At 42.3% G+C, this 27617-nt stretch overlaps 1 protein-coding gene and 1 non-coding gene across 2 annotated transcripts in view; one reads left to right on the top strand and one right to left on the bottom strand.

The window, feature by feature from the left end:
* Window positions 1–27617, top strand: part of Map3k15 (mitogen-activated protein kinase kinase kinase 15) — a 100038-nt gene that overhangs the window by 63556 nt on the left and 8865 nt on the right. The window contains exons 12-21 of the mRNA XM_048335677.1: window positions 4674–4723; window positions 5519–5614; window positions 6712–6799; window positions 8854–8987; window positions 12043–12170; window positions 13381–13511; window positions 13745–13850; window positions 22167–22324; window positions 25796–25979; window positions 27151–27316. Of these exons, the coding sequence (XP_048191634.1) occupies window positions 4674–4723; window positions 5519–5614; window positions 6712–6799; window positions 8854–8987; window positions 12043–12170; window positions 13381–13511; window positions 13745–13850; window positions 22167–22324; window positions 25796–25979; window positions 27151–27316 (1241 nt within the window). The remainder of the gene's footprint in view (window positions 1–4673; window positions 4724–5518; window positions 5615–6711; window positions 6800–8853; window positions 8988–12042; window positions 12171–13380; window positions 13512–13744; window positions 13851–22166; window positions 22325–25795; window positions 25980–27150; window positions 27317–27617) is intronic.
* LOC125344398 lies at window positions 8704–8773 on the bottom strand. The gene has a single exon (XR_007209521.1). It is a non-coding gene; the product is annotated as a small nucleolar RNA SNORD49 (small nucleolar RNA).

Consider the following 27617-nt stretch of genomic DNA (forward strand, 5'->3'; position numbering starts at 1 on the left):
TTGTTGTTTTGTGGGGTTTTGTTGCCAGTCCTGGGGCTTGAACTCAGGGTTTGAGCACTGTCCCTGGCTTCTTTTTGCTCAAGGCTAGCACTCTACCACTTGAGCCACAGTGCCACTTCCGGCTTTTTACTATATATGTGGTGCTGAGGAATCGAACCCAGGGCTTCACGTATATGAGGCGAGCACTTTACCACTAGACCATATTCCCAGCCCTGAATTGTTTTGCAAAATATTTTTAACTCTCTGTAACATCATGGGAAGTTTTTCCCATACCACACCCTGATCTACCTGATTTTAAAATGTCATAATTCCTAGTTTTCCAATTAAGATCTCCAGGTCTAGATGAACTTATGTCTTTTCTTTTGAAACAGGGTTACACTATATAGCCCAGACTGGTCTCAAACTTATAATCCTCCTGCTTCATCTTCCTGGGTACTGGAATCACAGGTGTGCATTACCATGCCCAATTATTTCACCTTTTCCTTACTGATGCATATGAAAGCTCACTTTTTTCACTCTTATCAGTGCATCCTAGCAGCTCTGCACTGCCACAGTAGGAGCAGAGATTCCTAGAAATAGGCTTGTTTGATTGAAGGGCATGTCTGTTTAAAACTTTGATAATTACTATCAAATTTATACTGTTCTAATTTGTACTTATACCAACAATACAGGAAGTATGAGATTGTAGTTACTCATTAAAGAGATTGCTGAAAGTGGTCTGGGCTTGATGTCTTATGGTAATGGAGCTATTGTCATTTCTTTATCTAAAGTACTTCATCAGGTTTTTTTTTTCTTTCATAAATTTTGCAATAGTAAAGAAACACAGCACCTTTGGCAAGTGTGTTAGATAGTTATTTGCTTTGCATGTGTTACCATGGAGTATGAAAAGACTTGTGCCATTAACTTGACAAAGAAAGATTATTTTTCTTCCTGAAAGCAAGAGTGTGAATGATTACGTTCTAAGCAGGTAAAAAATAAGCACTATCTTTGCAAATATAATGTAACATCATAGAACAAACAGATTCACATCCATACTAGAAACACCTTATCAGATACAGTGATACTATCTCAAGTGAAGGCCAGTAACCTTGTCCAATATTTACCATTAGAGCAGTTCTTCTTATCACTCAAAGTAGAGTCAACAGCCATTAGGGAAGATGGGCTGCCATGATGTGCTTGCATTTTTTTCTTGCAATGTGTACATTAAATATTTGACTGCAAGAATGAGTAAAGCAAGTTAAAATGAAGTATATACATGGATTTCATACAGCTATATCTCATTTGAAAAGGGCAAATTAATTTTTACTTTTGTGCTGGTCCTGGGACTTGAACTCAGGGCTTGGACACTGCCTCAGAGCTTTTTTGCTCAAAGTTAGCACTCTACCACTTGAGCCACACCACTGCTTCCAATGTTTTTGGTAATTGGAGATACGAGTCTCTCGTATTTTCCTGCCTATGTTGCCTTTGAATCACAATCCTCAGATCTCTGCCTCCTGAGTAGCTAAGATTATAGGCATGAGCCATCCGCCTAGCTTATTTTTTCTTTAATTTGAGTATTCTCTTGTTTTTGTTTTATTTTTTGAAACTTGTTATTGAAGTACAGGTTGACTCTCCCTAATCTGAAAGTCTGAAATGCTCCCAAATCTAAAATTCTTTTGAGTTAGTGGTTAAAAATTTCAGATTTCAAAGCATTTTGAATTTCATGTTTTCAGATCAAAGATGTTCAGCCAATAGAGTCTGTGGATTATTGAAGAATCTGAAAGTCTACATACTTTGAGATGCTTCTGGTCCCAAGCATTTCAGTCAAGGAATAGTCAATCTGTGTGACATACACATAGAAAAGTGTATAAATCAGAAATGTATAGTCTGATGGCTTTTGACAAGATGAGCAGATGCTATTCCTTGTCTATATCCATACCATGGAGCCCCTTGTCCTCAGTTTGAAATTTTCTGTGCCAGAAACCAACCATACTTATTTCCTTTGTGCCATTGTTGCCACTGTCACTCTGTACTCTTACCATTTCTTTAATATTGTTGCAAAATATATCATATGTCAACAAGTAGGTATCAGAAACTACTAAAAGTTATTCAGTACTGGTGTGTGAATTCAGGGCCTCATATTTTCTAGGCTAGCTCTCTACTACTTGATCCATGCCTCTAGCCCTGATTTTGGTGGTTATTTTTTAGATAAGGTCTTGCAAATTTTCCTGCCTGGGCTGGCCTTGAACTGCAGTCCTTCTTGTTTGTCTCCTTAAAAGCTAAGATTACATGTTTGAGCTACCAGCTCAAACTTGAAAAATGCCTTTGAGTTAATGAAATTTTACCATTGGGGCCCACCTCATTTGAATCCTACCATAGTTAGTGGCTCTTAATAGAATTTCTCATTGGTACATATGTGCTAGTTGTATTTTTGTAGTATTTTTTAATATATAGTCTATGATAGGAAATGGGAAAGGACTATATACATGCAAATACTAGTTTTTCTTGACTGAAATGTTTTGTACAAGTGCTTATGGTTATCAGTAAAAACGTCTGAGAGGAGTAGAAATTACTTTTAAGATGAATCCTTTATATATTTGCTTTCATTTATAATTTTAAAACTCTGCAGATTGTGAAAAACAAGCAGCTTTGCTTAAGAGTGAAATGGCATTTTTCTACATGGTTGCATTTTCTTCCCTGATGGGTTGTATATGGATGGTGTAAAGAATATACACATTCACATGTGTACAACTTCATGTAGCATCACTATCAAATGAGACTGAAGTTCCTGGTTTAGTTACTTCAAGGATTTACGAACTCCCTGGAACTAAGGTGGCTGTAGCATGCTGCAAAATGTTCAACAACTCCTTACATTGCAGACTAATTTTCAATTAGCTGATTTCAACAATGTAAATACTCCCAATAAAAATTTCAAGGAAGTTCAGGCCAACCAAGTGTATTTTCCTACTTAAATTTATTTTCTGTAAAGCTGGGTGTCAGTGGCTTATATACAGTCTTTCCTAGAGTAAATATAAAGAACATTAAAAATGCGTTGTTAAAAAGCAATAGAGGGGCTGGGAATATGGCCTCGTGGCAAGAGCGCTTGTCTCATATACATGAAGCCCTGGGTTCGATTCCCCAGCACCACATATATAGAAAATGGCCAGAAGTGGCACTGTGGCTCACGTGGCAGAGTGCTAGCCTTGAGCAAAAAGAAGCCAGGGACAGTGCTCAGGCCCGGAGTCCAAGGTCCAGGACTGGCAAAAAAAAAAGGGGGGGGGAAAGCAATAGAAATCCAGGTGCCAGTGGCTCACACCTGTAATCTTGGCTACTTAGGAGTCTGAGATCTGAGGATCAGTTTGAAGCCAACCTGAGCAGGAAAGTCCCTACGACCCTTATCTCTACTTAACCATTAAAAAACTGGAAATAGAGGTGTGGCTCAAGTGACAGAGTGCTATCCTTGAGGAAGGAAACGAGGGACAGCACCCAGGCCTTGAATTCAAGCCCCAGGATGGGCACAAAAAATGATTTTCAGCAGTTATGATATTTTGTTGTTGGGGCCCCTTAAGTTATCTGAAACTGGATTTTAGACATTTCTTCTAAAGCTTAGCTTTGTGCAGTTTAAGGGCATGACATTGTGGTATAGGAAGGGGAGAGAGTCATTTTTTAAAAGTCCATCTTGACACACATTGAAACGCCAGTTAATTGTTTTCTTTATCATGAGAGCCCAGCTGCTAAAACAAGCAGTTCACAATCTCAACAACTTAACACGATAGAAGTTTGTCTATGCCTCATATCATCTAAAAGATTGGCAGGAGGCCCCATTCCATCTGTCAGTGCCTGGGGGAATAAAAGGTAGAGGATGACCATAGAAATGTTCATGGGTCATAACTGAAGATGGTGATTATCACGTCTGTTCACATCCCATTGGTCAGACCTCTTTCATATAGCCCTATCTAACTGCAAGGGAGAAAATGAAAATAAAGACTAATGAATGCTGCCACAGTCTTGCTTCTCCAAAGATTTTTTTGTAGTGCTAGAATTTGAACTCAAGGCCTCATGCTTGCTAGGCATGTATTCTATCACTTGAGCCACACCTTGGCTTATTTTTGTTGTTAAGTTATTCTTTAAATAAGATCTCACATTTATTTCTCACATCTGGCTTAGACTGTAGCCCTCCTATTTACTCTTCCCACCATAGCTGAAATGACAGGTGTATGCTACCATGCCCAGATTTTATTAGTTGAGATAGAGTCTCTGCCAACTTTTTGCCCAAGCTGGCCTTGCTCCTTGTGATCTCTACCTGCCAAGAAACTGGGATTATAGGTGTGAGCCACTTTTCTAGCTCCAAACATTTTTTTTTTTACAAATCATTCAATGTAGATGTTTCAAAGCTGTTTTAGAGTTTACCTACTATGTTGACAGAAGATGAAAGACTATATATTTATTGTGTGTTTATTATTTCTATTTCAAATTATTTATTTCATGTTTAAATTATTTGCTCTAAACTGGATTAGAAATACAAATGAGTTTTATACTATATTAGAAAACATACTGGGAGCTCCAAGTTATGTAAAGTGTATTGCTCTAACCCCCAAGTGCTATTCAAAATAAAATAGACAGTAGAACAAAACCAAAAATGATCTTTTACTTAGAAAATTTTAGCTACTGAATTCTTTCTTTGATACTTGCAGAAACAAATCCATGAATGGAACTTTACAGCCCCCTCTATTAAGGGAATAAGGTAAGAACACAAGATATAACTTGTTTAAATATAAATAATAATAGTTTGTGCACTTTAAAGTTGCCACATATTCATGAGATGTTATTCACATTTTTTACCAAAACTCAAAATAAACTGCTTTCATTTTTTTCTTCCTATTTGAAGTTCATTATATGTGGTTAGTAAGAACTTCTTGGCTCATTATAATAGTGCTTTTTATTGGGCACTGGTGGCTCATGCCTGTAATCCTAGCTACTCAGGAGGCTGAGTTCTGAGGATTACAGTTTGAAGCCAGCCCAGACAGACAAACCCTCGAGACGCTCATATCTCCAATTAACCACCAAAAAGCTAGAAGTGGAGCCATGGATCAAATGGTAGAGTGCCAGTTTTGAGCCAAAGAGTTTAAGGACAGCATCTAGGCCCTGAGTTCAAGACTCGGTGCTGGCATACACACATTAACAAAAGAGATGAATAGGGGCTGGGAATATGGCCTAGTAGTAGAGTGCTTGCCTTGTATACATGAAGCCCTGGGTTCGATTCCTCAGCACCACACCACATATATAGAAAAAAAACAAAAAAAAAAAAACAGAAGTGGCGCTATGGCTCAAGTGGTAGAGTGCTAGCTAGCCTTGAGTGAAAAGAAGCCAGGAACAGTGTTCAGGCCCTGAGTTCAAGGCCCAGGACTGGCAAAAAATAAAGAGATTAATGAATTGATATTTTGTAAAACCATAGAAAGATCTGTTCATAGATTTTCCAAAATGCTTCAAATTTGTATTATACTTTATAAAATTCATCTTATGTTTTGAAATTTTATAGCATATCCAAGTTTGATGAGCGGTGTTGTTTTCTTTATGTCCATGATAATTCTGATGACTTTCAAATCTACTTCTCAACTGAAGACCAGTGTAGAAGGTGAGTTACAGCTCATTCAGATATTTGAAAAGTAACTATGGCAAATCATTTTTAAAGGGTTTTTGTTATGAAACCTATTTGCTTTATTATTTTTTTTGAAATTTTAACTGGCAGAAAATTATTTGTATAGCTTTAGGATATGATTCCCATACCTCATCATCATTAAAAGTGTATAATATTTTTAGTATACTTAGAGTTTTGCCACTGTCACCACAATCTAAATTTGCAATTATTATCTACCAGCCCTATGCAACCATCTGTCTACTTTCTATGAATTTGCTTATTTTGGACATTTCATATGTATGGAGCTATATATACTGTTTGGTCTTTTGTGACTAGCTTCTTCTACCTAGCATAGTGTTTTCCAGATTTACCCATAGTGTAGTGTATATCAATACTTCATTGCTTTTTGTAACTAAATACTATTTTGCCATGTTTTGTTCATCTTTTCATCAGTTTTTGATAGGTTGGGATGCTTTTACTTTGGGGCTATTATGAATTTAGCTTCTGTGGATATTCCTAAGTAAGTATTTGTGAGGAAATATGCTTGATTTTTTTTCTTCAAAATGCTAGGTCTTAAGATAATTTTTGTTTGGCAATATATGAGTGCTTTAAGTTGTCTACCTTCTTGCCTGTTGTCTGTCCTTTTGATTAGACCCATCCTAATAGATATGAGGTGAGATCTCATTGTGGTTTTGCCTTGCATTTCCCTGAGTCAAACTTCAGAGCATCTTCTCATGTGTTTGCTTGCCATTTGTATATCTTCTGTGAAGAAATATCTGTTCAAATCCTTTTCCCAATGGAAAAAAATAATTTTGAAAAATATTGAGAATTACTGTGTATATTTTATCCAAAATTGTTGCAAGAGCTGATTAGGAATCAGTAGGCCAGTCAGTTGGTGGAGATACTATATAGAAAGGATTCAGGTGATTATTAGAAATGCATTACTGAAGTATCACATCAAAGCAAGGAGTTGAATAATTGATTGTTCCATGTTATAAAGGTTGGGTTAAGTACAATTTAATGAAATGAGACGAAGTTAAAAGAAGCAAGAGTGATCCTAATAGACACCATCTTTGTGATGTTTCCTATTGTAGGTTTTGCTCTTTGGTCAAAGAGATGTTAACCAATGGAGTGGGCAGCTCTATGGAGCTGGAGGGGGAGGCGGATGGAGACACCTTAGAGGTGAGTCACAGAAAGCTCAGAAATTAAAAGTTCTTTACTATGTCATTTTTTATTAACTAAAGAAAAATGTTCCAATTTTATGTGAAAATCTTCTGTTGAGTATCTTTAAAACTACTTTTGAACTAGACAGCTGTCACCAGCCATTGCTCTCAGAGATTGTTTAATGTGCCTCCATAGAAATAGCTTATGACCTTGGCTTCCTCCCAAAATATTTAACAAAAATTTGGCCATGACCAGACTATATTTTCCTTTTGTGTACCATCTACGATAAGGTTTTTTTCTAAGCTAATTAGCAGTATTTATGAGACTCTAAGAGAAATAATTAGCCAGCTGGATGCAGACCCTAACTATATCTACTTTTGTATCATATATTAAATGTTAACAAATTTTAAATTGTTAGAAAAGTCAGATCATTAGCTGTTTAGGACAACACACTTGTAGGCCACAGTTACCACACCACTTTATGAATGTTTAAATATTGCACATTTTTTCACATTTGCCACTAAATCAGGTTCATTCATTGATTACAATGTAGGGAGACTTTATTATACTTTTAAATGACATTGAAATAATTTTCTTGAGCTTTACTTCAGAAAACATCAAAGGGATTCATTTTAATAATTGAATCAGGTACTAGAATTATTACCTTACAATCAAAATTTGTTGTAGAAATAAACCGTGAGATACGGTTGAGGCAACAGAGAAAGGTTTTTTAAAAAGTCCTTTATGGAGCAGGCTGATTTATAGTAAAATCAGACAGTGATGAAGACACTCTATTTATCTTAATATTCATGAGCATCCCTAGAAGTATATGGGCAAGAACACACACACACACACACACACACACACACACACACACACACATAGCAGGAGAGTTTGGTGTATTAATTACTTTATAAGTAGACACAGTGAAGCATGAAAAACAACAGAGGTATACATTATTTTCTCTCTGCTTTAAATAAGTGTTGCTCAACCCACAGTCACCTTTGATTCATCATAAGGACAAATCAATTCAAAATCCACTGTAGGCTATTCCTTCCTTCCTTCCTTCCTTCCTTCCTTCCTTCCTTCCTTCCTTCCTTCCTTCCTCCCTCCCTCCCTCCCTCCCTCCCTCCCTCCCTCCCTTCCTCCTTCCCTCCCTCTCTTCCTTTCTCCCTGTCCCCCTCTCTTTCTTTTTCTTTCGAGACATGATCTTTCCTGCCTCTGCTTTTTTAAATTTATTGTAAGGTTGATGAACGGGGGGTTACAGTTACAAAAGTAAGGTAATGAGTACATTTCTCTTCAAACATTGTTATCCCCTCCCCTATTTTCTCTTGCTTACCACCTCCCACTCCCCACCCCCCAACTGCCTCTGCTTTTTTAATGCTGGTGTTACAGCTAGATCTAGTAGTACATCTGGCTGCAACAGCTCTTTTGATGGTATATTGAGGGGAATAGCAATATTAATTATAAATCCAAATTGTTATAATCATGTGCTAGATCGGTTTTACTGAAAAAGTAGTTAACAGAATCCCCACTATGGATCATCGGGTCATCCACAAACTTCATGGACTTAATCCTCTCTACTTGGAGTGTCCCAGAAACGGCAAGCTCATGGCCTTTACCCCATTCTCCATAATGAACTGCAACACACCATAGCAGGCCCTCGGCCCAACAAGCCCTCCAGGATTTTGTAATGTAGAGACTCTGCCTGCACCGTGACACATAGTCCTCTTGGTGACTTTTTAGCCCTCAAGGAAGCCAAACCTCTTCTCAACTACTGTAGTCAATTCCTGGATGTGTTGACCTTTCTCACTAAGAACATTTTGTGTCCTGGTCGCTAAGATAATTTCTGTCTTGGTGAGTGTAATTCAGACATCAGTTCAGACTAGCCATCTTCAGGCAGCACCCATGTTAAGAAATTCACTCAGTTCAGCACATAAACATCAGTTCTCACCTTTGATGGCACTTCCTATTACTGCCGTCATCAGCTCAAGTTCGGGCTTTTCAAGGGCTTTTTAAGCACCAATTGCACACTTTTTTTTATCCTGTATTGTTTTTCCTCCTTTCTTTAGTATGAGTATGACCTTGATGCAAATGGAGAGAGGATTGTCTTGGGGAAAGGCACCCATGGGGTTGTGTATGCAGGCCGAGATCTGAGCAATCAAGTGAGAATAGCCATCAAAGAAATCCCGGAGAAAATCATCAAGTGAGTTGGGACTGTCTTTCAAATTCTGCCTTTATCAATCCAACACTCCATATCCCAGGCCCACTACTGACCACTCAGAGGGTTTAGAGATTTAAGCTGTGCTCACAGAACTATATGTGACCTTACATTGTCACAAAACTTATAATTCTTTTATAATAACAGGGCTTTGGTTTTCCATATACTATAAATAGATTAATGAAAATAGAAAAATTTCATGGATTTATAGATTACAGAGGACTATATGACAAAATATACTGTATTTCTACCTATAAACTATGTCTAAAGTGTTTTTCACTTTATTTTGGTTGTTTGCAAATGTTTAAAAGTGTGACTGAGCAACTTTTCATTCTTTTTCTTCAGTACTGGAGATCAAACATAGGGCTAGGCAAGCACTCTACTGTCGATCTACACTCCTAGCCCTGATCACATTATAACAATTGATAATGGTTATGATTTGCTTGGATTGTCATTACAGAAATTAAATGCAGTTTAAAAATCCAAATTTTGGAAAAAGAAGAGAAAAAGATTGTGAATACAAACAAAATCAGACCAATACAGACTTTTTCTTTTTTTAAATACTCAGCCCTTCAACCTTTCCCATGGATTTGGGGCTATTTTTCTAATCGTCATTACTGTGAATTTATTTCTTCAACATTTTTAAAGCTTATTAATCGTTTGCTTCTTAGAAAATGTATATCCCATCTAAATCTAAACAACAGTATAGCAGTGTTTATTGTTGAGTGTTTTCTGCAGAGGAGCTACATATGCAGTCATGGCTACCATGTCCGTGGACTGCAGACATGAAAGCCACAGCTGTAGCACTGTCTCTAGCACTGGGTACTGATGGATACGTGCACACATGGCTTTATCTAAGTGATATTACCTGAGGGAGTAGGGATAGGTTACACATGATTTCTACCAACTATAAGGCCATTCATTCATCTGCAGTGGAATAACATATTGTGATTATGTAATCATAAGCCAAGACTAGAAATGAACTAGTCTAATTTCTTTATGTTATGAGAACCAAAACTGAAAGAAGATTAAATGACTTCTCTCAGGGGCGTGCAGAAACAAGACTAGGAGGCTGGGCTCTTGAGTCCCTCATCCAGTATTCTGCCTCCTATTTTTGTGATAGATAAGGTGTTACAATTGTCTAGATATGGGAAATTTTTGGTTTGTACCTGTATTACCTCCTTCATTCGATAGCACTAGCAATTTACAATTTTCATTGCCCATAGCAATTCCTGGAATTTTAGAACTAGAAGGACTTTAGATATCATTTTGCCCAACTTCCCTAAATTTATGAAGAGTAGCCATCTTTTCCAAGATTTTTGGCTGGTGCTAGGGACTGAAAGGTGACTAGGAAATTGCTAAGATCTTAAGATACTACCAGTGTGGTGGGGAACGCAGGTTCTGTGTGCCTGTGAGTCAAAGTGACAAGTGCCATAATAGAAGGGTACATTGAAGTTCTGGGAGTACGAAATTTTCCTGGGTGAGTTTCAGCAAGTCTGAGAAAATAAACCATCTTTAAACTGGTTTGAGAGTTGAATAGGAATATGCTTGACAGGGAAAATAAGGAGGCCTACCTGAGGAAACAAACAGTTGTTTAAAAACAAAATACATTCAGAAAAGAACAAATCCCTTTTTATGGCTTGAGTGTAGAATATGGAGTAGTAGAGAGCTCTTGAGGCAAAAACAAAGATGGGGGGAGAATTATATTCAATGCATAGCCTATGAAACTAGGTAAATTAAGAAGATGGATAGGGTTGGACAGGATGCAGGAGAAGGATAAAAGGGTAAAGGTGATCAAGATGCATTATACTCATAAATGGACATATTGATGGGTAGTGCCTTTGTACAAATACTTACAGATAAAAATACAATATAAAAATTGTATAAATTAAGGATTTTCCCTCTACCTTAGATAGTGCCAATTAAATAATAGAAATGGTTATATTAAAGGACTGGGAATATGGCCTAGTGGCAAGAATGCTTGCCACGTATACATGAAGCCCTGGGTTCGATTCCTCAGCACCACATACACAGAAAATGGCCAGAAGTGGCACTGTGGCTCAAGTGGCAGAGTGCTAGCCTTGAGCGGGAAGAAGCCAGGGACAGTGCTCAGGCCCTGAGTCCAAGGCCCAGGACTGGCCAAAAAAAAAAAAGTAGAAATGGTTATATTAAAATGTTATCTGGCCTGGTTTAGAAGGATCTTTTGTGCCATATTAAGCAATATGATTTTTGTATAGCATTTATGGAAGGAAGTGGCATTGTGAAATGTGTGATTTTTGAAAAGGAGATAATCCTTAGGGAGGGAGCATAAATTAACAGGTCTACATACTGGGGGTGGCCATTTCATTAGGTCTAGATTGAGTCTAGAGAATAAGACTAGAAGGCAGTTGAGCACAGAAACTTCTAGAATACTACCCTTCATGGGAGGGTGAGAAGAGGAATTGCTGAGAGACGTAAAACCAGCTAGTGAGTTCAGGCCCCAACACTAGAGACAGTAGCAATAGAAGTAGTCAGTCACTAACCCTTAACCGCACCCCAGATTCTCCATTGGTGCCTGGAAACACCAGGTACTTTGGACCCCAGCATCCCTACATGGCTGGTATTATTACAGGTTAAATATTTCTTATCTGGAATGCCTTGGATTAGAAGTGTTCCACATTTTGAATTGTTTTGCATATATTTAATAAGGTATGTTGGAGATGGAACTCAAGTTTTAATACAAAAATAGTTTTAGACAATACTTCAATGTGCCTGCATTTTGACTGAAACCTATCATACAAAGTCATGTGTGGCATTTCCTACTTTGGGTGTCAGGCTGGCAGTCAAATACTTTTGGAATTTGGATCATGTTGATTTTTCAGATTAGGGATGCATAGCCTGTCCCTGTTAGATGGCAAGTTGAATAGATTCATGAAAACCAAAGGAGAGAGAATTTCTGGAAAAGATGGCTAGCAGGGGTGGGTATTGGTGGGTACTGCTCTGAGGCCCTAGAGCTCCTAGGATTTGACAGATGATGCCAGGTTTTTCCCCCCCACAATAGGAACTCTCAGCCTCTGCATGAAGAGATAGCCCTGCACAAGTACCTCAAACACCGCAATATTGTCCAGTACCTGGGCTCTGTTTCAGAGAATGGCTACATTAAGATATTTATGGAACAGGTACCGGGAGGTGAGTAGAGTGTTGTTTTCTAGTCTCACATTCTGAAAATCACTCATGAAAATCAAATGGACATCAAAATTGCCCTATCAGGGCTAGCACCAGTGGTTCATGCCTGTATCCTAGCTACATAGGAAGCTGGGATCTGAGGACCATGGTTCAAAGCCAGTGCAGGCAGCAAAGTCTATGAGACTCTTATCTGCATTTAACCACCAAAAAAGTCAGAAGTGGAGCTGTGGCTCGGCTGTTATAGCAGTAGCCTTGGGCACAAAGCCTTAAGGACACTGTGCAGGTTCTGAGTTCAAACCCCAGAACTGGCACAAAATAAATTTTTCACACCATTTGAAAAAAATGACAGACCTTCCTTTTGGAGGTTGAAAACCATGATCTCCTTAGATGGGTTGGCTATAAACCTTCCAAATGACACATAAACAGTTTATTTCTGGTCTGTTTATTCCACCCACAAATACTTATTGACTATCTACTAAATGCCAGCATTGGAGATAAAGAGAAAAGGAAAGGAACGTTTCTGGCCTTGAGTTGAGGACTTTGCAGTCTAGGGGTTTAAAGGCACTTTAGAAAAGGGAAGAAGAGATACAGATTTTAAAAGTGACATTGGAGCATAATATGTTGTTACTGAAATCACATGCAAGTGTTTTATTCAAAACTCCCTACCAGTAAGCCACAGAATTTAAGTGGTAAGACTTGCCTTAATCTAGACTGTCTGGTTAGAATTGGCCTGTCTATCTACAAGCTGTGAACTCTGGCAAATTATTTTACTTTGTGCCCTCAATTTTCTGGTATCATAAGTGAACTTTAAGTTGGAGGAATAATGGTTACTGTAATGATTAGAGTAATAATTATTGAAATCTTGGTAACTATTTCGGTGGGTTAAATGAGATAATCTATTTACAGCTCCTCAAATGGTACCCGACAGCAAGAATCTTGTAATTGAATCCTGTAATTATTGACACAATAAAATTCATAAGACTTTAAGTTAAGTAATTATTGCCTGACTCAAATGGTAGAGCATCAGCCTTGAATGAAAAAGCTAAGAGACAGTGCCTAGGCCCTGAGTTCAAACCCTAGTACAGGCACACACACACACACACACACACACACACACACACACACAAAGTCATCTTGCTTTACTTTGCTGAATTCTTACAATTGAATCTTTGTCATACTGGTGAGATTTTTTTCCCATTGTGTCCCTTTCCAGGAAGCCTTTCTGCTCTCTTACGATCCAAATGGGGACCTATGAAGGAGCCCACTATCAAATTTTATACCAAACAGATCCTAGAAGGCCTGAAGTATCTCCATGAAAACCAGATAGTGCACAGGGACATAAAGGTATTGGTATTTCTAAGCTACGTGGGTGACATTTTTCTCATATCAGTCACAAGAGCTGTCAATGGAATATGTACTGAGTACCTTGTTCACAGAGGGAGATGGTTTAGCAAGATGTCCCCACCTCAGTGGCTAAGCCCAGTCTTTCTTGAGACAGGTTTTCAAGGTCCCAAACTGCATGATGTTAGGTTGCTTAAATCTGTCTTGAAGTACTTGATACTGTTCCTTCTCCCCAGGGTGATAATGTTCTGGTAAACACCTATAGTGGAGTGGTGAAGATCTCTGATTTTGGGACCTCTAAGCGCCTTGCAGGAGTGAATGCATACACGGAGACCTTTATGGGTAAGCAGAGCAGAAGCAGGCTGCACAATAGCCATGTTGAATTTAAACTTCCTGCCCAAGCTGTGGTCATTCAAAAGTAACTTAAAAAGCAACTAAAGCTGGGTGCCAGTGGTTCATGCCTAGCTACACAGAGATGAGATCTGAGGATTGTGGTTCAAAGCCAACCTGGACAAGAAATTTTTTTTTTTTTTTGCCAGTCCTGGGGCTTGGACTCAGGGCCTGAGCACTGTCCCTGTCTTCTTTTTGCTCAAGGCTAGCACTCTGCCACTTGAGCCACAGCGCCACTTCTGGCCATTTTCTGTATATATGGTGCTGGGGAATCGAACCCAGGGCCTCATGTATATGAGGCAGGCACTCTTGCCACTAGGCCATATCCCCAGCCCCCTGGACAAGAAATTTTTTAAAGCTGGAAATTCACTAAAAATCTGGGAATGGAGTTGTGGCTCAAGTTAGTAGAGCACTAACCTTGAGTATAAAAAGCCCTGGGACAGTGCCCAGGCCCTGAGTTCAAGCCCCAGGACTAGCACCAAAAAAAAAAAAAAGAAAAAAGAAAAGGGAAAAGCAAATGTAGCCAAAATTTTAATCCTTGGAAAGCCATACTGACTTTTTAATAGACAAAAGTTTTTGTTCTCTTAAGAAGAAACAAAGATTCCCAAGGTTACTTGATAGACTTATGTAATAGCTCTCATAATTGAGTAGCTCTGTAATAAAGTATAGAAAAAGCTTTTCTCTATCCCTGAAATGACCAAAGCTGTAGAGTAGAGAGCTTGGGAATTTTTGTTTATTTATGTATTTATTTCTTTATTTTTGTCAGTGGTAGGGCATGAACTTAGGGCCTGTGTGCTGTCCCTGTGCTTTTTTTTTTTTTTTGCTAGTCCTGGGGCCTTGGATTCAGGGCCTGAGCACTGTCCCTGGCTTCTTTTTTGCTCAAGGCTAGCACTCTGCCACTTGAGCCACAGCGCCACTTCTGGCCATTTTCTGTATATGTGGTGCTGGGGAATCGAACCCAGGGCCTCATGTATATGAGGCAGGCACTCTTGCCACTAGGCCATATCCCCAGCCCTGTCCCTGTGCTTTAAAAAAAATTATTTATTTGTCAAAGTGATGTACCGAGGGGTTACTGTTCCATATGTAAGGCAGTGTGTACATTTCTTATCCAACTTGTTATCTCTTCCATCATTTTTCCCCAAGGCTAGCACTCTACCACTCTGAGCCACAGCTCCACTTCTAGTTTTCTAGTGGTTAATTGGAGATAAGAGTTTCATGGTGTTTCCTGCCCAGGATGGCTTCAAACCACAGATCTCAGCCTCCTGAGTAGCTAGGATTACAGGTGTGAGTTTGGTTCTTATTTTGGGGGGATAATGCCTTAGCTTTGAAGAACTTTACTTCAACAAGTGAGTTCTTGTGTGTCAACCATTAGGTACCCACTCCCCATCAGAAGAAGAGAAATTTACTTCACCAAAAATGAATTTTTAGTTATAGGACAAAAGGAGGTTATGTGTCTCAAAATGGGAATATCTCATGGAAGGGATCCATCACCCTGTCCCACAGAAAGAGTGTGCTGTATCTTCATTTGGTCATTTCTGGTATACATGTATGTGTATGGATATGTATATATGAAAATATATGGAGCACTGGCCCTTTTTCTCTCAGCATTTTACAATCCTAATTGAAAATGACTTATATCTATCCTCCTGTTTGGAAGTCACCAATTAGCTTGGCAATACATAGTAAAGGGGCCTTGAAATGACAAGGAGTTATTTCAAAAACATAAAACCCTCAACAATTTATCTCATAATTAGGAGGGAAAAACTCACAAAGAAAACACATGTATAATTCATTATCACATATCATGTTTCCCAAGTAATTGGCTTGAAGAGGCATGAATTTAGCATTGTAAAGTAATGCAGGGGTGTTTGGGGGATAGTAAAGTAGGGGGGATGTCTCATTTTGATTAGGAAGTTCCCCTGCATATAATTACTCTTTACAAACCGGAGCAGCTTTGTAAAGAAGTCTGAGCTGGTTGGTACAGAACTCTAGGTCAGGTGAATCTCATGGAACTTTGCTCCATAAATTTTCTGAGGCCATGTGCACTTTGAAAGGACAGCCAAGTGCTCCAGGCAACTTCTTGGCCTAGTTCCCTCCCCTCCTGAGTTCCTATGAAGGACTTTTGCCATAGGCATGCTAAACTGCCTGGAACAAGGTGTTTTTGTGTAAGTTGTATTTGTTAATTTGTTTGTGTGCTAGGGATAAACCCCCGGCCTTAAGCATGCTAAACAAACGCCCTCCCACTGAGCCACACCTCCAATCTTTGCTCTTTTTGTGGCACTTTTAATAGCTTTCTTGAAGTATAACTGACATGTCATAAAAGCACCCCAACAACTCAGTGGTTTCTAATGAATTTACTGCATCATGAAGCCATTGGTACAACCCAGTTTTTTGAACATTTCTCGCACCCTCCAAAGATCCCCATGCTGTCATTACAGTCAATCCCTATTCTCACCCTGCCTTAGCCAACCACTGATCAACTTCCTAAGTGGGTGGATTTGAGTGCTTTGAGTATTCCACACACATGAATGCTACAATATGTTTTGGGAGGTGTTTTGGGGTTCTTGTTGTTCATTTGGGGGGTTTTAGCATCTAGTTTCTTTTACTTAGTGTGATGTTTTCAAGGTCCTCCTCCTCCCCCTCCCCCTCCTCCCCCTCCCCCTCTCCCTCCCCCTCCTCCTCCTCCTCCTTGCTCAAGGCTAGCACTCCATCACTTGAGCCACAGCGCCACTTCTGGCCGTTTTCTATGTATGTGGTGCTGAGGAATTGAACCCAGGGCTTCATGTATTCGAGGCAAGCACTCTTGCCACTAGGCCATATCCCGAGCCCCTGAATAAGGTTTTAAGGATTAAATAGGTTAATACAAAGTGCTTTGTTACCTAGATCCTGAATTTGAGGCATTTGTTAATCCTATAAATATAATAATAAATACTAATGTGCACTTAGAAGTCACAGTTATTGAAGCCAGAGGGAATCTTTGAAGGAATTGAGTTTCTATGTGTCATTATGTGGTGCTAAGGAATCGAACCCAGGGCTTTGTGCATGCTAGGCAAGCACTCTACCACTAAGGCACATTCCCAGCCCCCTTTACCTACAATTATATGTGAAGAAACTTTGGAAACTTATTTCAGCTAATCTTATTGAGGCAGGTTTTTCTTCAGCACATTTCTTGATCTGTTACATTGAGGAATCAGGTTATAGTATGTAGTCCAGCGACTCCTTTGGTTTTTCACATCTGTTTCCAGTGCATAGTGCCTCCTCTCCAAACAGCATACAATTGTGAAAGTCAGATGGATAATACATGGAGATACTCTATAAGCCATTCAGTGCTAACCAAAAGTCAGGTGAGGGAGTCAGTCTCCAGGATGGTCCCTGCCTCCTGGTAATTTTTCGGTTGTATACTCCTCACCTGTGAATGAGGACTAGACTTGGTGACTCAATTTTAGTGACTGTAATAAGTAGAAGTGACGCTATGTGGCCTGGAAATTTGGTCCTAAGAGGCAAAGCAGAGCATCTCTTTTTCTCTCCCAGATCATTCTTTCTGAGGGAAGCCATGTCTCGGACATCCTTGTGGAGGATTCCATGTGGCAAGAAACTAAAACCTCCTGCTGATCCCAGCCCAAGTGAGTGAGCATTGAAGCTCACGAAACAGCCCCAGTCTAGCTTTCAGATGAGGCAGCCCCAGGCCATTGTGACTGCAGTGTTGAGGGAAACTAAGCCAAATCCACCCAGCTGACTAGTCCTAGATTCCCACTCTTAGACACTGTGTGAGATCATAATGACTTTTTCTTGCAGCACATGCTAGGCAAGCCCTCTACTTGTTGTTCCTTTTAAGCTAGTAAATGTGATAACAATTTATTACACAGCCATAACTAATATGAATGTCATCGCTACATCCTTGTTTTTAAAGCAATATTTGTTATGATCCCATAGAAAGGAAAATCTCCGAATTTATCATTAAGAAGACCAAATAGGCACCAACTATGAGACAATTATACTAAGTCATTTGTTTTCTTTTCTACTACTGGATAATGCAAATTTATTCTTTTGTTCATCTAAGAACTTGTTTTGGTAATCGATTGGTTAAAGTCTAGGCAGGAAAGCAGAAATCACCTCTCCCCCCATTATTATCAGAGAGTGTGGGAGAAAGAACACTTTCCTGAATACTGAACCTGAAAAGACAGGAAGGAGGTACTGAGGTATCAGGAAGCAGAATTAGAACTTTGAGCAAGAACCTGTGAATGGAAAGGTAAAACTGGCTCTGGGAGTACAGAATGACTTTAAAAAGCCCCAAGACACACACACACACACACACACACACACACACACACACACACACACACACCCTCTCTCACACACAGAATGACTTTAAAAAGCCCCAAAACACACACACACACTCACACATACAGAATGACTTTAAAAAGCCCCAAGACACACACACACACACACACACAGACACACACCCCTCTGAAGACAAGCCAGCTGAGGGACACACACACACACACACACACACACACACACCCCTCTGAAGACGAGCCAGCTGAGGGACACACACACCCCTTTGAAGATGAGCCAGCTGAGGGACACACACACACACACACACACACACACACACACACCCTCTTAAGACTGGAGCCAGCTGAAGGCCACAGAACAGCCAGTGCATAGGAACAGCAAGCTGAGGGACACACACACACACACACACACACACACACACACACACACACCCTCTTAAGACTGGAGCCAGCTGAAGGCCACAGAACAGCCAGTGCATAGGAACAGCAAGCTGAGGGACACACACACACACACACACACACACACACACACACACACACACACACACACACACACACACACACACACACACACACACACACACACACACACACACACACACACACACACACACACACACCCTCTTAAGACTGGAGCCAGCTGAAGGCCACAGAACAGCCAGTGCATAGGAACAGCAAGCTGAGGGACACACACACACACACACACACACACACACACACACACACACACACACACACACACACACACACACACACACACACACACACACACACACACACACACACACACACACACACACACACACACACACACACACACACACACACACACACACACACACACACACACACACACACCCTCTTAAGACTGGAGCCAGCTGAAGGCCACAGAACAGCCAGTGCATAGGAACAGCAAGCTCCTCCCTGCCCTCCAGGACCTCTCTAGTGCCCCCTAGTGAGAGAGCCTAACAGTTGCAGGTGAACTGAAATGGGGTTTCTAATCTCAAAGCCAGCCAGCATCATAGAGCAAAGTTGGGAGATGAGAGTTTAAATAAACAGCAGTGCCAAATCTTTAATTAATTAATTATGGATTTGTCAGAAAGCACGTTCCCTGCCAACGCCACTCCCTCTGTTGTTCACAGCAGCAACAGCCTGTAGGAGATATTGTGTCACCGGAAGTTCCCTTGCTTGGGCTCTGGGATTTCTTCACACTGCACGTGCAAGTGCACGCACCTCCATCTTGCTCAATTTTGCAACCAACTGAAACACTTCCCTATCAGGCTTTCCGTTGTGAAGCCCAAGCCATCATTTGTGTCTCACTGATCTATTTTGTTTACTAATACAAGCCGATTAATATTTAACCTTGAATCAGTTGAAAATAAGTGCAATTAATTACACGTTAAAATAATTTAAATTTCACTTCTTTGATCTCAGTAGCCACATTTCAATAACTCTGTAGTCATGTGGCCGATTTATTGGACGGTTTTGGATTATACTGGACTCCACAGAATACATTTCCATTATTACAGAGCATTGTATTAGTCACAGCTGTCCTGGTGTCTTTCAAACAATCAGTCTTTAAAATGACCATAGAAATGAAAACTGCTAATAACACTTAGCTCTTTGAGGAAGGAATGAAGAAGAGAAGAAGAGAGAAATGCAGCAAGAATCTAATATATAGCGTGTAAGCTTGAGAGAAGGAAGGAGTAGGTAGGGGAAGATTGGGTGAGGATGTTGAAAGGGATGGCATTGATCAAAGGATATTGTATTCATAATCTGCTTTGTTAAATGACAAGTCTCTTGTACAGCTATCTAAAGATAACACAAAGGAAATAACCTTGGATGAAAAAAAAAACCTGAAGAACATTTTGTTTCCTGTGATTAAAACTCAGAAAACCAATCTGGGCTCTGGTGGTCATGCCTGTAGCTAGGAGGTGAGGTTAGTTACTCAGGAGGTTGAGATCTTCAGATCAATGTTCAAAGCTACCTGGGCAGACAAATCTGCCCAGCAAAAAGCTGGAGATGCACCTGTGGCTCATGTGGTAGAGCACTAGCCTTGAATCAAAAGGCTAAGAGAGAAAGCTAAGGGACAGCATAAGGCCCTGAGTTAAAAAACAACCATGGGGGCTGGGAATATGGCCAAGTGGTAGAGTGCTTGCCTCACATACATGAAGCCCTGGGTTCGATTCCTCAGCACCACATATATAGAAAAAGCCAGAAGTAGCGCTGTGGCTCAAGGGGTAGAGTGCTGGCCTTGAGCAAAAAGAAGCCAGGGACAGTGCTCAGGTCCTGAGTTCAAGCCCCAGGAGTAGCAAAACAAAACAAAACAAAAAACCAACCCCAGGAAACCTTTGGTTGTATGCTATTGAAACAGACCCTTTGATTTCCCTGGATAGGAGTGTTGGATTCATGCTTTGGCTAAGGTCATCTCTGAGTTTGCTGGCTTATTCTCAACCCTACACATCTGCTTCTGTCATCTCTACTTTTCTCTTTTTCTCCTTCATGCCTCATTTCAAGAAAGACCAAAGATTTTGCTCCCAGATCCATATATTGACCTTTCTTAATACCTTCCCCTTCAAATCTTGCCCTCAAACAATCCTTCCTGCTGTCATACTGGTTACTACCTTCCTGGTGGCAGCCCCTGGTGATTCGTGACCCGCAGGACAAAGTGCAAAGCCAGAGCCCTCAGAGCGCACAGCTTGCTCTTTGGACTGTACCCTTGATACTCTAGTTAATTTTTCCTGCACTCTGACCCAGGTAAAAATGATCACTTGCTGTTTCCTGGACTCTATCTGTGCTGCACACTGGTATGCTTCACTCAATCTCTTCCCTTCAGCTAGATGTCCTCCCATCTCTTTTTGTACCCCTTTAACCCTCACAGCTGAAAGCTACTTCACTGAAGTACCAGTTACTGCTCCTTTGCATCATATTCATGTCAAGTTCATACTTTCCCCAGGCTGCTCCCAACCCATGCACCCACAAGAGGACTAGAACCAGTGTGAAACTGTTGTTTCCAGGAGACAAATTTTGGCCAGGTATTCTCAGAATAGTGCCATCTGAGATGCTTCATATACCCTATTATTTCCCTCCCCTTTCCCAGAGTTTACACCTGCATTACACTCTAACATTCTCCATGCTCCTTCTTCCTTTAGCTTTCATAGAGACTTCTTCCCAATATATACCTTGCACACCCAGTCTTGTCTTAGTGTTTACCTCTCAGAGACCAAAATTGACACAGCCATACATTTTTTTCCTGGCTCAGACCAGGAAGAATCTAGCCTTCTCCATCTGTCCTTTCAGCCCTCTGTGTGTGTCTCTATCACAGGACTAAGCACATCTAGCCATCACTGTTGACACCATTGTTTCTGTGATCTCCACTAGATCCTGTGATCAGGGCCATATTCCAGTTGTCCTGTATTTGGTACATACTAAAACATGCTTATTGAATTCAATTGGGTTCATTCATCTTTTGAAGGATCAAGGAACCCTCTCTTAATGTGCTTATGTTTGATCAAAAAGTGATACAGAACTATGTGCCAGTGGTTTGTGCCTGTACTCCTAGCTACTCAGGAGGCTGAGATCTGAGGATCATGGTTCAAAGCCAGCCTGGGCAGGAAAGTCTCTAAGAGATTCTTATCCCTGATGAACTACCAAAAAAAAAGCCAAACCAGCCAGAAATGGAGTGTGGCTCAACTAGTAGAGAGCCAGCCTTTCGCACAAAAGCTCTGAGCCAGTGCCCAGGTTCTAGGTTCAAGTCTGGCACTGGCGCATGCGCACGCACACACACACACACACACACACACACACACACACACAGAGAGAAAAGTGATGCGACCACATTATTCATGCATAAGACAAGGCTTCATCTACCACTAATGAGACAGTTAAGTCCACACACTCATGTTCTTAATGGTCTACTTAGATTTTAAGCAGTATAACATTCCTAATCTTCATTTGTTTGTTTTTCATATAGGTACTCTGCAGTACATGGCACCAGAGATTATCGATCAAGGACCTCGGGGTTATGGTGCCCCAGCTGATATCTGGTCCCTAGGCTGCACCATCATAGAAATGGCCACCAGTAGGCCCCCATTCCATGAGCTCGGTGATCCACGTGCTGCGATGTTCAAAGTAAGGTGTATTTGGTCATTTAGGTGGTTTAGATGTTGGCACAAGAGCCCCAGTGGTGAATGCAGGATTGTGCTGTTAAGATGAGTATAGCATTCAGTGGGCTCTACCCTCAAGTCAACTGCCAAGGTCAAGGTAACTCCAAGGCCAAGATCTCAGGTAAACAAAGGTTTTCTGATCTCTAGAATTCCCAACAGAACCCAAATACAAGGGCTAGAGGTCAGCAACAGACTCCCCCAGCACATCAATGACTATCCATGAGCCATCCAGTTAGGACCATTGAAGATCATACCTGTAGTTTTCATCACAGGCCTTGGGATCAATAGCAGCTGGTACAGGGGAAATCATAGCACCCACCTGAGAGTCATGGCTGTCTGCTCTGTGTTCGCTTGGTTTCCTGTGAAATTCAGGAAACCAGATAAATAAGGCTGTGACTTTAATTCAGCCACAGGGCATGACTCACTCCCATCTCCTCTTCTGTCTCCTGTTTGGTGTTAGCTAATTAGCTGTGTGAATTCTCTGAAAATACATAAATGTATTTTTTGGTGACATATAATGTCAGTTTTTCTTGCTAACAAGAAATAATATTAAAAATGATCTCTGTGCTATTTCTGGGATCCTAGAATCCTTCAGAAAAATTTAGTAAACTCCTGGGCAGTGTCTGACACTTGCTCTTACCTAAGGGGGACTATTATGGGTTTGTGTCACTCAAAATGGTATGTGAAACTCCGAACTCCCAGTAAGGCAGAGTGTGGAAATATGGTGTTTATAGGGACAATCAATTCAAAATTAGGCCAATGGTGTGGGCGCTAACATAGCATGGCAAGAGACTGAGATCCCAGCTATTTAGAAGGCTGAAGCAGGAAGATTGAACATTAGAGACAAATTTAGTAAGACTTTTGTTTCAAAAATCACTTAAACTTGGACAGAGAGACAGATAGACACAGGGAGATGACTATGTGAAGGCATCCAGGAAGAATGCCAAATGAAAGTAGGGGATTGGGGTGAGAGCCAAGGAACACCAGAGATGGACTTGCAACAAGCAGTGGCATGGAAGGAGCATGGAAAGATTCCCTACACATGTCAGGTGGAATCTGGGAATCTGGCCCCTGCAACACTCTGACTTCTGACTTGCAGCCTCTAGAACTGCGAGACAATCCATTCCTGTTGTTCATTTCTGCGGTGTTTTTTTTAACAACAGGGCCACATGATTGAGGCAGGAGCTTTGGAGTAACAGCAAAGCACCTTTCAAAGTCAGACACCTGCCAGGTGTCAGTGGCTGAGATCTGGGGCCAATCCAGACAGACGTTTGCTTAGGCTCTATTTCTAAAATAAGTAGCAGAAAGGAGGGCTGGTGGCATGGTTCAAGGGACAGACCCCCAGCTGAGCAAGTAAGCCAAGCAACTATGAGACCCTGATTGCATACTCCAGTACTGACGGGCAAAAAAGAAACGATGTACTTGCAGGGTGCTGACCACATCTGCTCTCTTCTTTCTCTGAGAGCCAGCGAGGAAGCTACCTCTGTCCCCTTTCTGTCTCTGTGTACCCTAGTACAGGTGGGTCCTGTGAACATGTCTGCCTTCCACTCAGGTGTGTGTGTGTGGGGGGGAGTGCCCTGAATTTCAAGTCCTGGTGACTGGATTCCATCCAGCATTTAGTGTTCTCAGAACACACCAGTCTCGGGCTATGCATTCTGACTGTGAGCAGTGTCCTGGGAATGAGATGTGCCCACCTAGTGAAGGACATTTGGGAAACAGGAATGGGAAATCTCTGCAGCCTCTAGATCTCACATAGTGCGGCAAGGGAAGCCGAGCCCTCCCCGGCTATGGGGGCTGGCAGTGAGCAGGGGTCTAGAAGACAGAATGTCTTCTACCGCTGGGTTCTCTAGTGGTCTTGGAAAAGACACAGGTAGAGCCATGCATTTTTAAGATGAAACCCCCTAAAAAGGTGAGTGAGCCACCTCTGGTGGGAACAATTACACAGGAAGGGATTTGGCAAGTTTTGTCCTGGAAGCATTTCCATGTCCCCGTGAGATATGGCATCTGGGAACCCACTCTTGCTCCGCTATGGGTCACAAGGATGGAGAGCAGGACAGTAATTAGCTGGCTAGAGGAGGGAATTGACACAGCCATTCTAGCAAGTCCTCATGGGAAGGCGATGGGCCACTGTACCTTGTTGGGAGGAGACCAGAAGTTACTGTGAGTGATCAGATTTGTCTGATCACTGGCTTGTGAGTTAGAGCTAGAGGTTGGTGGTCCGGGCTGTGGATGCATAGAGATCAGGAGAAATCTGTGGAGGTCTCTTGGAGACCTGGTGTCAGGAAATAGACAGTAGATATTCAGTGCAAGGCTTTCCTATCCCAAGCTGAAATCCCTCTCATTTCTCTCCTGCGCATGACAAAAACCACTGTACTGCTCCAAAGGTGTAAACAATGACGGTCATTCCTCAGTTCTGAGTTGACCATTAGCCCTTTGGCAGTCTTGCCTGGGCTCCCTCATCTGGGCGCATCCACATGGTAGCTTGGCAGGTGCAGGACTGTCTGACAGAGCCCCTTCTCATGGCGGTGGGGCAGCAGCGAGGGGCTGCTCTCTCCACTCATCTATCCCAGTTTCCTTGGACTGCACGGTGATCTCTGGGCTCCATGCAGACCCCAGCCATGGCTTTAAGGCCTCTTAAAGCTGAGGCTCTGAGAGCCTCACAATAGATCTCCTGCCACAATCTTTTTAAAAAATATATTTTATTTCCTTTAGATAGTTGTACAAAGGAGTTGCCATTCAAGTGAGCACTTTATGAATACACTGCCTCTTGATCCATGTCATCCCTTTCAACATTCTCACCCACCCCTCCCAACCCACTCCTTCCCTCACTTTTCTTAATTTTTAGGACTTTTTTTCCTGCCATTTAATGAGGCAATGTACGTACACAGTGCGTCCTTAACAGTGTCTTCCCTGTAACATCTTCACCTCCCTTCCACCCACCCCTTCCCTTATTTTTCTCAGCTCTGTGGCATATGCAGTGCATTCTTGCCTATAAATCTACAAGTAAGCACCCTGGGTGGTGCCCAAGCGGTATAAATGAATTAACTGAAGTATAATAGAATCTATGGAGAATACAAATAGTGTAATTGTTTAGAAAGACTAAGTCACAGCCTAACAAAATGAGTCCTAGGAAATGAATACTCGCGGGGGGGGGGGGGCGGCATTCAATAGGAGAGGGGTAGAAGAATGAACAGGGGAAATGAGTAGAATGCTGCCACCAAGTGTGGAACAAAGCGAAGTCACCGACAAGGCTCTGGGATGAGGAAGTGGGCCCTCCCTATGGATGTGGGGAGCAAAGGCTTGCACAGAGGAGCATCCGGGGGCTCGTGTGCTCCCGCTCCTCGGGGGATGATCAGTATAGGAGCTTTCTGTTCTGGATGTGTGCCCCTGACTTCACTTGAAGCGCACTGAGCCATTACCTCTGCATCCACTGTAGGTGGGGATGTTTAAGATTCACCCTGAGATTCCAGAATCCCTGTCAGCCGAGGCCAAAGCCTTCATCTTATGCTGTTTTGAGCCCGATCCCCACAAGCGGGCCACCGCCGATGACCTACTCAGACAGAATTTCTTAAGGCAGGTGAACAAAGGCAAGAAGAGCCGAATTGCTTTCAAGCCATCAGGTACGACCTACCTATTTGATTTGGGGCGGGGGAGACACTCTGGGGCTTCTCTCTTCAGACCCAGCTCTCCAGCTTTCCGAATATCCCACGTCAGGCCCATTTGTGAAGAGTGGTAAGAGTGGTGCAGCAGGCTCGAAGGGACTACTAAATGTCCCTCCACCTTCTGACGGTGTCCCAGAGAGCCTCCCAGGTGCCTCTGCCCCCCTGCCACCTTGTTAAAAACCTTGAGGACTGTGAGGAAGGTGCTAGCAAGAAGTCTAGTGCCTGAGGTTTTGTATCTTTCCCTCATGCAGAGCTGGGGGCTTAGTTTGGGGGGGTTGGCCTGTCATCCTGGGCTGATCTTGACCTTGATTAAAGGATGGTGTTAGGGAGGTTTTCCTGTGGTGATTGTCCTGTGAACAACCAAATCCCAGTGCCACCTTCTGGAGCGGTTACATCCAAGTTGATTGTTCTATAGTAAATTATCCAAGAAGCCACGTTTTGAAGGATGGAATGTTGGAGGCTTTATTAGCAGGCTGCCGGCAGCCAGTTGTTACAAAGGCCTGCAGCCTGCAAATAACCTGAACACAGTCAGGAAATGGACCAGAGAAGAAACCAATTCCGCTCCGATGGAGAGCTGACTTGGGATGCCCTGGTGCCTGGAGATGAGCCAGGAGACAGGACACGAACGTGGAGATATGTGGGGTGTAATGGCCCCTGAGCTGGCCTGACCCTAAGTAGGGTCAGGTCAGGGGGCTGGGTCACAGGAAGCTCCCAGACCCAGGCACTTGACTGACAGGTTCAGTAACCTATAGGCCAAGTGCACACTCATCGAAACAAGATGCCAGATAGTACAACTCGCCCTGTGGCCAATGATGGCGCTGGCCAGATCTGACCTCCACACCACATGACGATGCCATGAGCAGCCTCTGGAAAGGAAGCTTCTTTCCCTCTAGTGTGCACGAGGTTAGAGGCCACGCAGCCTGGCTCTGCGACTTGCTCTGAGGAGCTTAGGCCTAGGCTCTTTGCATTGAGGGTGCCTACGGGGCCCTTTCCACGCCAACATTTTCACCAGGATTCCACCTGGGGCTCTGTGCCCTCCCTTAGAGCAGCACAGGCTTGGCAAGCCCCGGAGTGGATGTCGGGTTCCTCTCCGAGCCTCCCCACTTCCTGTCTGGCTCTCTTCCCACAGAGGATGTCAGGGGCCCCGCCAGTGTCCTCGCCTTGCCCTCGCCAGGGGAGCCGGCGGGCAGCAGCAGCAGTGAACACGGCTCCATCTCCCCCGACTCCGATGCGCAGCCCGATGCGTTTTTTGAGAAGGGCCAGGTGTCCCGGCCCCAGCTCAGCCACCTGCTCAGGTATGGCGTCCTTCTGTCACGGGCCCACGAGGGGGGCCGTGTTTCTCATGGCAGAATCCTGATGACTAGGGAAGGCCTCCGCTTGCTTTCTGCAGGGCAGCAGGTGGCCAGAGGCAAGCGAGGAGGCTGTTCCTAGCTGTGCATTCTCCTTTCTGGTCCTCCCTCCTCCCCCATCTCCCCTCTGCTTCCTCCCTCCCCCTTCCCCCCATCCCCTGCCTCTCCCTGCTTATTCTCCTTCCTCCCTTTTGTAACTTCTCCTTCCCTCACGTCTCCTTCCTCCTCCTCCTTTCTCTTGCCCTCC

This window comes from Perognathus longimembris, chromosome 28 (assembly GCF_023159225.1).
Source record: "Perognathus longimembris pacificus isolate PPM17 chromosome 28, ASM2315922v1, whole genome shotgun sequence".
NCBI lineage: Eukaryota > Metazoa > Chordata > Mammalia > Rodentia > Heteromyidae > Perognathus > Perognathus longimembris.